Raw genomic sequence first — 12,347 nt, 5'->3', positions numbered from 1 at the left:
TAGTACTTCAGTTCACAATGGGGACTGGGAGATTGGGGGACTAGTGTGAAACTGTGGTCTTCCCCACTCCAAATTTCAATATATCCCACAGCACAAATTCCTGGATCCTAGAACGTATCTTCAGTATTTGCAACTCTCTGGAAGGTCAGTGAGCTTCGGGCAGACCAGTATGCACGTTCACTGAGCTGATGGTCCTGCAAGAACAGTTGCTGTTAAATATAATGTTGTGCTTTAGACCAAATCCTTACAGAATGCGGTGGCGGATAGAACACTGCAGCAGATTTTTAAATCATTTACTGGATTTGGCCATTTCAGGCAGGCCTGCCATTTATTGCCAACCTTCAGTTCTTCACATATGGGCGACTTGCTGTTGTCATTCCAACACACACTGCCCTTAAGGTGTCTGTGTTGTCAATGAGGCGATCAGCCACCTTCCTCCCAAACTGTGTATTTACCAGGATGTTCTGAGTCAAGGTTTGTTCCAAGTGTAACTAAGGACTCGTAAGTGTCAAAGCTGTCCCCAGTAATGCACACTGAGACCAGCTTCAACTGCTGCTCATTTACTCAGTGAAAGATTATCTAAAGGTTCTACACAAGAAATTCTGCAGATGCTAGAAATCCAGTACAATACAAACAAAATGCTGGAGGAAATCAGCAGGTCAGGCAACATCTGTGGAGGGAAATAGTCAATGTTTCTGGCCAAAGATTGGGAGGGGGCACCCCTTCTCTTCTCATTGTTCGTCCTCTCCATCAGTTGCCTCTCCTCCTTCCCTTTCTCCCACTGACCATTCTCCTCTTCTATTACACTCTTTCTTCTTCAGCCCTTTGCCTTTTCCACCTATCACCTCCCAACTTGGCACTTCTTCCTCCCTTTGCCGCTCACCCACTTCCCTCCTCACCTGGCTTTACCTATCATCTGCCAGCTTGTACTCCTTCCCACCTTCTTATTCTGGCTTCTTCCCCCTTCCTTTCCAGTTCTGATGAAGGGCCTCGACCCAAAACATTCCTTTCCATAGACTCTGCTTGAGCTGCTGTATTCCTCCACCATTTTCTGTGTGTCACCTAAAACCAGTTGCTCTTCCGGTGTATTGAAATGTCCTCAAGTGAATGCTGACAATTACAAGGTGAAGGAGGATGTGCTGACAGATGCAATGAAGTGAGCTGCTGCCATGGAGAAGGACCCCATTCTAACTCCCACCACCACTGCCCATCGAGGAGCTGGGACCTGTGCAACAACCTCCCAAAAGTACTAAAGGGGTGCATTGTTTTAAGGGGAAGGATGAGTTGCCTTGATATAATTTAAGAATGTGTATCAATTTGATCACACAAATGAATATAAAGGAAGACGTACTGATTGTAATTCTTGTATATGTATTTTTATGCATGAAGTACAGTACTGTGTAAAAGTCTTAGGCCCATGTAAAAAAATTCTGTACAGCAAAGATGCTTTCAAAAATAATGAAATGAGAAGTTTCTAAGTATGAAAAAAATTAATATAATGAGCAGTAAAAAAAACTAAATAAAATCAATATTTGATGTGACTACCCTTTGCCTTTAAAACTGCATCACTTATCTTAGGTACACTGCCAAACAGTTTTTTTAAAGAAAATCAGCAGGTAGGTTGCTCCAAGCATCTTGGAGAAAGAACTTGCCACAGTTCTTCTGCAGACCTTGGCTGTCTCGCTTGCTTCTGTCTCTCCCAGACAGCTTCAATGATGTTGAGATCAAGGCTCTGTGGAGGCCATTCCATCCAGAGCCATATAAAAATCTAGGGTGCCTAAAACATTTGCACAGTATTATATATTTTTAAATAAAAAAGATATATTCCCCAGTGTTGCTGAGAAGGGAGTATGCAACATGCAAGTGAAGGAACAGTGGTATATTTCCAAATTACGATGATGCACAACTTGGTGTTGGGGGGGTGGGTGTTGTACCAGCTATTAGTGCCTGCCCTTAACCTTGAAAGTGTTATAAATCATGGGCTGCAAAGCATTTTAGAGTCTGTTGTGTGTTTGCACCTATTTTGCTATTAAGGTTTGACATAATATAGCTGCATTCATGGCTGCATCTTCCAGACACATACATCATAGCTTTACCATGTATCAGCATTCATTTAGATTAAAACTGTAATGTAGCTTTGCACATTATATAAACATCTCTTCCTTTTACAAAACCTAATACAGCTGCAAGTTCTACTTTCTGTGCAGCTCCTATAAGTGTCTCCAAATTTGTCAGCTGAGATAACATGACCAAGGAAAGCCCCTTGGTGGGTGAAAATGAGATAAATATTTAGACTAGTAAAGTCAAATACGGTAAAATAGTAAGGTATTATCATGTAACATAACTGAAAAAATGTCCAATAACAATTTAATGTGGTGTTTAAAGTCAAATCCAGATTGTGTGGTGCCTTTACTGACTTTTTCACGAGTATGATACTACTCCTCCTCACTAAATATTTGGAGAAGCACTGACAGCTACTTTATTGGTGTAGGGAACAGGATAGATAATGTGAAAAGAATGATTCCTTTTAAATTCAACACGTTACCACAACAAAGACGTTTATTTATATAGTGTTTTTAACACAGAAAGGGAGTCAATGAAATCAGGGTTTGCAAAACGGACTGGAATTGAGGCAGTACAGGCTCCACAGAAATTGTGAGAGTGGAACAGACGGGAAACCTCAACCGCCTCTTGCATTTGTGCTTACTGTCTTGTAGTTCTGCTCCTCTTGATAGTTAGTTGGCATTCATTCGTCGGGGGATTGAGTTCAAGAGCTGTGAGCTCTACAAAACTCTGGTTAGACCATACTAGGATATTGTGTTCAGTTCTGGTCACCTAACTATAGGAAGGATGTGGAAGCTTTAGAGTGGGTGCAGTGGTGATTTACCAGGATGTTGCCTGGATTAGAGAGCATAGCTGATGACTATGTTGAGTGAGCTAGGGTTTTTCTCTTTCGAGTGAGAAAGAATGAGAGGCAATTTGATAGAGGTATATAAGATGATAAGAGGCATAAATTAAGTGGATAGCCAAAGACATATTCCTAGGGAGGAAATGGCTAATTCCATAAGGCATAATGTTAAGGTGATTTGTGGAAAGTAAGGGAGGGGGATATCAGAGATAATTTTTATACACAGAGTGTGGTGAATACATGGAATACCCTACATGGGTGTTCTGATATTGCCCTTTGAGGTATACTATTCACTTGTGTTTTTGATGATATCCGTGTAACATGCCTTGGAGCATTTTATTACATTAAAACTATTATATAAGTACAGGCTGAAGTTGTAACAGTGATGAAGAGGATTGGATGTTGTTTAATTCTGTTTGAGTATGGGTTTCTTTTGTTTCAAAAAATAAACATTTAAATAAAACTACTTCAAGATTGCATTGTATGTGAAATTTGATGCTCGATTTTTGGATACCATGTGTGCCCTTTGACCTATACCTCTTTGGCTTCTGTTAAACATTGCATAGCAGGCCATTCATAATAATGGCCACTTGCTAATAGGGTCTATTAATGAGCTGAACAGATGGAGTTGACCGGGTGCTTCAGTCATGAAACTGAGCTGATATCAACACGCATCAATATTCCCCACCTGTCCTGAGAAAGTCGAAACTAGTCCATGATCTTCATATTTCATATTATATTTTCTAATGATGTCAAAGAAGATTGTTTGGTCGATCAAATCTATCCTGGTTCGCAGAGTAATTTTACTGATTGCATTCCACCCTGTCGCTTTCCCCTTCACTCACATGTTGATCAAAGTCAAAGTAAATTTATTATCAAAACATCTCTGTGTTAGGATATACTAGCTTGAGATTCATTTTCTGAAGGGCTGAAAAAGGAGGAATCTGATAGGAGAGGAAAGTGGAGCACAAGGGATAGCGAAGAAGGAGGGGAACCAGTAGGAGAAAGGGGGCTTCTCCCCCCCACCAACTTTTTACTTTCTCCCATGGTCCACTCTCTTCTCCTTTCAGATTTCTCTTCTTTAGCCCTTTACCTTTTTGACCTATCACCTACCAGCTTCTCACTTCATCCCTCCTCCCCCACCTACCCATCTTTTCCCTCATTTTTTTGCTAGCATTTAGAGTAAAATAAAGAAATACAATAGAATTTACAAAAACCTAAACAGCCAATGTGCAAAAGAAGACAAATTGTGCAAATAAAAACAATAATTAATACTGAAAATATGAGCTGTAGAGTCGTGGAAAGTGAGTCTTTAGGTTGTGGGTCAGTTCAGAGTTGTGGTGAGTGGAAGTTACTCATTCTGGTTCAGGACCCTGTTGGATAACTGTTCCTGAACCTGGGGGGTGTAGGACCTAAGGCTTCTGTATCAGCTGTGTAAAGATAGTAGCAAGAAGGGAGCATGGCCTGGATGATGTGGTCTTGATTATGGATGCTGTTTACTTGTGGCAGCTCCATATAAATGTGCTCAATAGTGGGGAGAGCTCTACCTGTGATGGACTGGGCTGTACCCACCACTGTAGACATTTCTGTTCTTGGGCTTTGGGGTTTCCACATGAAGCCATCTCCCGAGTTTCCTGCTATCCATCACACCAGGGGCAATTTACAGTAACTTCCAACCAGCATGACTTTATGTCTTTGGACTTTGTAAGAAAAGCAAAACACCTGGAGAAAAAAAAACAGAGGTCTCAGCTAAAGCCTTGTCTGAGATCAGTGAGCAGACATTGTGCTCAAACCTAGCAACAAGTCTCATAGTCATTATGATCTTGAAGCAGTTTTCTGGGGTGCTTGACTCATTTAAAGCTGCTCTTTTGAATCGCCTGACTTAAGATCAACAGCATCCGGATTCATTTACAGTGCCTTCCAGTTAATTAGGCCATCAGTTAATCAAGGCAGCTGCTTACTTGGGACAATTCTTAAAGAACAAGAATTAATTGAGAAAATGGCAGGGATTGCCTTGTTTGTTTTTGAGACACTACTCCATTTACTTGGGGTAAAAAACTGCTGCCAAACACTTTCTAACTACCATCAGTTGTGTGCACTTGTGTGGCTGTTAGACACTACACCATGCTTAGAGTGAACAGTTTTTAAATAGCGTCAGTTGTGTGTGCTTGTGTTCAAAAAGCAGTGATTTTTCTCACTGATAGTTGCCGAGAAAAAAGCAGTAAGACTACTTAGAATTGTTTTGCTCACTGTGGTTTCAAGCATTTAGGCTTGGAGATACCAGAAACGGCCATGAGTTAAAATTAAACTATTTCACTACATCAACAAGTAGAATTTGAAGGTATAACCAATCATCTTGAATGTTACAATGAAAATTAAAATTTGGAGGATGCATTGCATGAAGGCAGTCCATTTTCTGATTTTGTTCATTTACAGCAGGGGTTCCCAACCTATTGGTATTCACCCATGACATGACAAAGGTTGGGAAACCCTGACTTACATTCAGTCAAAAGAAGACAGCAGCATATACTGGATGAATTCCTCCATCTATAACTCTTGGAACTAATGCACAATTCTATAGTACTGTGGTAATATCGATAGTGTTCTAATTTGTTCTTTATTTTATTTAAGTACATAATTTGCTACTCAGATAAACAGTGTGTTTTTAAAAGTATCTTTTAAACTATTTCCATGAAACTTGGCTAATTGGGGCAGCTGCTTTTTTTGAGCCAAAATGTACTGGTCCTGATGAGTCCAGATTAACTGGAATTCACTATACTTTAAAACATACAGTGAAATGCGTTTTTTTTATGTTAGCAACCAACATACCCAATGTTGTGCTAGGGGCAGCCTGCACGTGTTGCTGTACATTCTGGCACCAAAATACCATGCTTACAATGCTTAGTCATACTAACTATCAGGCACCCCCCTACACTGATCTCATTTACCATCACATGACCTGTAGCTTTCAATGCCTAGGTGATCCAATTGCTTATCCAGATATTTCTTAGGTGCATCACAAGAAAATCCCCATTCTCAACAAAGCCTGTAGGTGCAAGATAAAAGTCGAAGCATTTGGAGTGCCCTATCAAGAAAGGCAAGACAATTTGTAACTGGATTCCTTGGAGTTTAGAAGAATGAGGAGTGACCTTATTCAGAGACATAAGATCCTCAGGGGTTTGACAGAGTAGGCCCTGAGATATTGGGACAGTCATTAATGAGGACGCACAGCTACAAAAAAGGCCTGGTCATTTAAAACTCAGGTGCATAGAAATTTCTTCTCTCAGAACATGGTGAATCTCTGGAAATCTTTGCTCCTAGAGCTGGTGGAGGCCAGAGCTTAAAAGATATTTAATGTGGACAGAGAGAAATATTTATAAGATTGAGGAACTGGCATCAAACAGAAGTTGAGGCCAGAATGGAATCATAGTAAATAATGGAGTAGGCTTGAGGGGCCTGGTGGCCAAATCTTGCTCCTATCTTCTTGTGTTCTGGTGCTGCATAGATAGGAAGTCAAACATTGCAGTGGAAATCGCCATTGTGTTCCCGTTCCCCTCCAGGATGCAACCCACCCCTGTACCCCAATTTGAAAATATGTTACTGAGCCTTCACATTTAATTGGTCATTGGAACTCCTTATATAGTGGGGGATTAACTGCATCTCACAAAGTGCAATGTTCTATTAGAGCAACACTTCCAGAGCAATAAATGTTGATCTTGGCAGCCCTTAACCCCTCCCCCCCCAGTCCACAAAAAAGCTCAAGATATTAGGCTTTGAGTTGCAAAAGGAGAGTAACAAGACCTCAACATGCTGTATACTTGGATTCCAAAAAGATGTGGAACTTGCAGAGTATCAATTACTCTGCTGCAAAAAAATTTATGAGAACCTGTTTAATATTAATATCAATCTAATGTGGCCTGACAGCTATTATATAAATAGTTCCAATAGATATTTATTTAAAAGGGATTGTAAAACACAAAGTAATTTAATGCATTCTGATCAGAGCAGGTCACACAGAAACCTGAACAAATATCATCTCAGTTTAGGCGAGAATTAAAATTTTCCAATTACTGGCTGGTGTTAATTTTATAATACGGTAAGTTGTTTAAGGATGGTCAGCATCACAACAGGCCTCCTCCCATATTGTAAGTAAGTGTGTGTGTGTGAGAGAGTGAGAGAGAGAGAGAGAGAGAGAGAGAGTGACAGAGGGTAGATCTGGTAAAGATCAAATACTAACTCTATTTGTCACATGTACATTGAAACATACAGTGAAAGGTATTGTTTCCATCAAACCAAATCAGTGAGGATTCCATTCTCTGCCTTAATGATAAATTAGTCACAGAAGCTGATAATAGGTAAACTGGTAACATTGTTAAACACTCAGGTTTTCACTAGTCATTTGGGTAAAGCAGAGGACATACTTCAAAGTGTGGTAATTATTTTTCCTATCATAGAGCCAATCTGATAACTGAGATGCTTTAAAAACATCTTCCCTGTGCTGTTATGTGTAAAGTGAAGAAAAGTATGTTTGGCAAGTAATGAAAGTGAGATTAACAGAAAGTAAGCTCAAATGGGATCAGCATTGCTGCTAGTATTAGAGTCATACTTTTAAAATGTCACTTGATTATTTTCCTTGTAGTATAACTCAGTTGGAATGAAAGGAAAAGCTGATGACAATTCAAGTTTATTGATAACTTGAATCACTGGAGGTGCAATGTAATGGGTTCTCCAATATGCTGTTTCAGCAAAATAATGGGGATGGAAACCTTCATTCCATAAGACATCTATCTCCAGATGCTCTTTCCTTGAATACTTAATGGTTTCTCCACCTGACTTGAGTTTGTTTTGCTTTGTTAAGGAAGCAGGACGAGTTTCTTAGACTCCAAGCTTGCCTTGTCTTTCCGCTTCCTTTGGCCATCTGGAGACAGGTGTCCCAACAGACCAGAGGAATTGTGAGACAGCCGCAAGGCATGGAAAGTAATCCACCCGCTGCTCTTTCTCTGCACCCTGAAGAGTGGAAGGCATAACTATTGGTGTATCACCTGGTGGTTGGGTTAGTGGAAGGGAAATGGGCTGCACTGAAAACACTTACAAAAGGCCGAAGCCCAAAGAATGATTGAAAATCCAAAAGTTGAAGCCTGGAGAGTAGAACCCCAGAGGCCTGGGGTTGGAGGACTGTCCTTGTGAGTGTGGGAGGGAGGAAATGGGCTTGTTTTGTAGTTGCTGTTCTGTTGCTTGTTGTGTTCTGTTTTATCTTGCTGATTAATGTGGACATGCTAGGTTGGTCCCAGAATGTGTGGCAACACCTTTTGGGCTGCCCCCAGCACATCCTTTGGTATGTTGTATGTTAGTTATTATCGCAAACGATTCATTTCACTGTATGTTTCAAAGTGCATGTGATAAGTAAATGAATCTAAATCTGAACTTGTATTTACTCAACAGCAGCATGGGTGACGAGAGTGTTGGCAAGTCACCAGTCACCAATTAGACATCCATTTCTACTTTACCCAGTTAAGGATTCCCACCAATGTTTATAAAATGAAAAAAAAAAAGGATATTGAAGAATTCCTTGCTATCTTCCTGCTACAGAAGAGATTTGCAACAGATGGAACCACTGCCTCACTGCACCAGTATCTCATATTCAAACCTGACCTTGAGCACTACCCATGTGGAGTTTGCACATTTTCCTTGTAACTGCATGGGTTTCCTCCAAGTGCTCCAGTTTCTTCCCATGTTCCCAGGACATATCAGTCAATAGGGTAATCTACCGCTGTGAATTGCCCCTGGTCTATAGAATCTGGGGAGTGGGGTGGTGAGAATATGGAGGCAATAAAATGGGACTAGTTTAGAATCTGTGTGTGTGGTATGTGGATGATGGTCAGTGTGAACTCAGTGGATTGAAGGGCCTGTTTTCCTGCTATGTCAGTCGAAGTAATTAAGTTTAGTAATTGATATTGATCATATGATATTGTCTATCTAAAATTATTTGATAGGCATCGTAGAACAGTTGTCTATTTGAACAGGAGATGATATTCTTAGAGCAACCCACCTCTGGAATGCGTGATTTTACAGATGCTGCCGGAAAGTTGCTTCTGTTTATCATAAGAACATAACTAAAAGCAGAAAGTCCTGGAAATACTCAGCAGGTCATGCAGCATTTGTGAATGCATTCAGATCAATGGCCCTTCTTTAATCTGCAGTTCTCCTTGCACAGATGGTAGTTAGCCTCAGTGTCCCCAGCATTTTCTGTTTTTATTTCACATTGCTCATGCCTGTAAATAAAAAAGCTAGGGTATTTTTGAACATAGTTTGAAGAAGTGAATGAAATGAGTAAGTGTAAGTGTAGGCAGACACTGATGTGGAAAAACGGGAATGAATCTTTAAATTTGTTGCAGTCACAGGGAATTCAATATCAGCCAAATTACATCAGAACACTTAAAAATTATGATCAGGATACTTCAGAACAGTGGTTTTAGTGACAAAGCAAAGTTTAGACTAAGCCTTGTTTATAATGTATAATGTCTAAAACTGACTATCGGGTCAATGTTGATCATTGAAGCACACACAGATATAAAGCAGATTTACATAGAACCAGATTGTTAAACCTAACTGGTATAACCGTTCTTTCACCCTTCTTCAGCCAACCATAGTCGCAGATCTGCACTCCATCCAATAGTTTTATCCAGCTAACTCTTAATCCAGCATGTCACCGGAGCAATTGTTTACCAGTTCTCCATTCTCACATTCTTGGGTTAAAGCAGCATCTCCTGAACTGATTTGATTGGCAGTCTGTTCTTTTTTACAGCCCTTAGCTCCATGCTCTGTCCACTATTGAAACACCTTTTCTGTCACTACTGAAATGTTCCAAAACTTATCAGGCTTTGCTTTTTGGGATTAAAGAATAAGCTGCAGTCTGTTCACTCATTCTGATCATTACTGAGAAATTTGATATGATTACCTTGACTTTCAAAGCTATTTCCCAAATGCATTCAGTGGAATGGAATCGAGTTGTTGCAATGTCAGCTTGCATTTATGTGATGCACATTGTCATCTTACAAATAAAGATCCACGTGCTTCAAAATGAAGGAAGAAATGAATGTGTCGCATTTGATCTGGGAGTTGGGAATGAAGTGTAGGAATAACGTTTTCAAAGGGGCAAAGGGAGCACTTGAATGGAAATTCAAGTTCAGAGTCTGAGACCTAGGCCTCTGAAGGCTTGAAACTTCATGGTCTGTTGAAGGGAACATTGAGTAATGAGCAAAACTTCAGAGGGGATGTCAAGAAAACATGCGAAGTTGAGAAGCAGATCATAAGTAAAAGAGATTCTCAAGGTACTGGAAATCCAGAGCAACACACACAAAATGCTGGAGGAACTCAGCAGTCAGACAGCATCTAGGGAGAGGAATAAACAGTTGACGTTTTGGGTCGAGACCCTTCATCAGGAAAGGAAGGGTGGATGGGGGAAGAAACAGAATAAGAAGGTGGGAGGAGGGGAAGGAGTACAAGGTGGCAGGTGATAGTTGAAGCCAGGTGAGGGGGAAGGTAGTTGGGTAGGGGAGAGGCAGATGAAGTAAAAAACTCGGAGGTGATAGGTAGAAAACATGAAGGCTGAAGAAGAAGGAATCTGATAGGAGAAGAGAGTAGACAAAGGGAGAAAGGGAAAGGGAAGGGGCACTAGAAGGAGAAAGGAGTGAGCTTTGGAAGGGTCCAGAAGAGGATTTTAAGGCCAAGGTGTTGATAGGAATGTATATGAGGGTGTAAATTTCTGTCTGTGAATCCATTTAGTATCAGTGTAACACTAACACAGCACAAATCAGAGATTAGCAGTGGTGCATCAGGTCATTGGTCACGTGAAGGAGAAGGAGAAGGCCTCTAGCTATTACCTTTTGAGGAGATGGTAGTGGTGAAAACCTTACAGCCACAGGCTCAGCAGAATTGTGGAGTTGAGCGGTCTCTGAACAGCTGTAGCATAAAGCAGTACCCTTACATACAGCACTGATTGCAAACCCGGAAGCAGAAAACGTGAAATGGCACCTAGGTCCACTCATTGTTTAAAGATGCCTACTTCTGTCTATTTGATATTGCAGTTGTGGTCGGCCATTCAGCAAGCTGACACACTCGGAAAGCATGGGGGGAAGAGTGGAGACCACACTGCACCGGACAGGTAAGTTCTTCAAGCCAGTATCAGTCTAAACTTAATTAAGGGTTAGTGTTCATTTACCTGACAGTGGAAGTTGTCACACAACACACTCAAAATGCTGGTGGAACACAGCAGGCCAGGCAGCATCTATAGGAAGAAGCACTGTTGATGTTTCGGGCCGAGACCCTTAGTCAGGACTAACTGAAAGGAGAGATACTAAGAGATTTGAAAGTAGTGGGAAATACGAAATGATAGGAGAAGACCGGAGGAAGTGGGATGAAGCTAAGAGCTGGAAAGGTGATTGGTGAAAGTGATACAGAGCTGCAGAAGGGAAAGGATCATGGGACGGGAGGCCTCGGGAGAAAGAATGGGGGGGGGGGGAGCACCAGAGGGAGATGGGCAGAGAGCGAGAGAAAAAAAAAACAACTAAATATGTCAGGGATGGGGTAAGAAGGGGAGGAGGGGCATTAACGGAAGTTAGAGAAGTCAATGTTCATGCCATCAGGTTGGAGGCTACCCAGCCGGTATATAAGGTGATGTTCCTCCAGCCTGAGTGTGGCTTCATCTTGACAGTAAAGGAGGCCATGGATAGACATATCAGAATGGGAATGGGACGTGGAATAAAAATGTGTTGCCACTGGGAGATCCTGCTTTCTCTGGCAGACCGAGCATAGGTGTTCAGCGAAACGGTCTCCCAGACTGCGTCAGGTCTCACCAATATATAAAAGGCCACACTGGGAGCACCGGATGCAGTACACCACACCAGCCAACTCACAGATGAAGTGTTGCCTCACCTGGAAGGACTGTCTGGGGCCCTGAATGGTGGTGAGTGGAAGTTGTCGTTAGGTCAGTAGCATTCTGTGACAGGATGCTGGGCTTTATGATGTAGAAGGGCTTGCTTGCTTCTGTGTACTCAGCACTGACCCAGTCAAAAGTATTGAGTTGGTTTACAGTGCATTATTGGGGTTTGTTTGAATGTTATTTATTGTCAACTCAAACACATAATAGCAATAAGTCATTTTCTCCCATCCCTACTTGTGTTCCAAGTCTCACTCCATAACAGATGGTGAAGAGTAACACTGCCAATATTACTGAACATCGATTCTGTCAGTCTCCCCCTCACAGTCACTCTTGCTGTTCCTTCACAGTCTCTCTCACTGTTCCCCACACAGTCTCTCTCAGTGTTCCCCACACAGTCTCACTCACTGTTCCCCACACAGTCTCTCTCACTGTTCCCCACACAGTCTCTCTCAGTGTTCCCCACACAGTCTCACTCACTGTTCTCCACACAGTCTCACT

General features: G+C 41.5%; 1 protein-coding gene across 5 annotated transcripts in view; it reads left to right on the top strand.

The window, feature by feature from the left end:
• The window catches only part of pde3a (phosphodiesterase 3A, cGMP-inhibited), a 521,929-nt gene that overhangs the window by 448,265 nt on the left and 61,317 nt on the right, over positions 1 to 12,347 (top strand). For all 5 annotated transcript variants that reach the window (XM_073066138.1, XM_073066136.1, XM_073066135.1 and 2 more), the window contains one exon: positions 10,996 to 11,072. In XM_073066138.1, coding sequence (XP_072922239.1) covers positions 10,996 to 11,072 — 77 coding nt within the window. The remainder of the gene's footprint in view (positions 1 to 10,995; positions 11,073 to 12,347) is intronic.

Source organism: Hemitrygon akajei, chromosome 14, assembly GCF_048418815.1.
Source record: "Hemitrygon akajei chromosome 14, sHemAka1.3, whole genome shotgun sequence".
In the NCBI taxonomy this organism is placed as follows: domain Eukaryota; kingdom Metazoa; phylum Chordata; class Chondrichthyes; order Myliobatiformes; family Dasyatidae; genus Hemitrygon; species Hemitrygon akajei.
The sequence above is the reverse complement of the archived record's forward strand: the minus strand, read 5'-3'. Positions and strand labels throughout refer to the sequence as shown.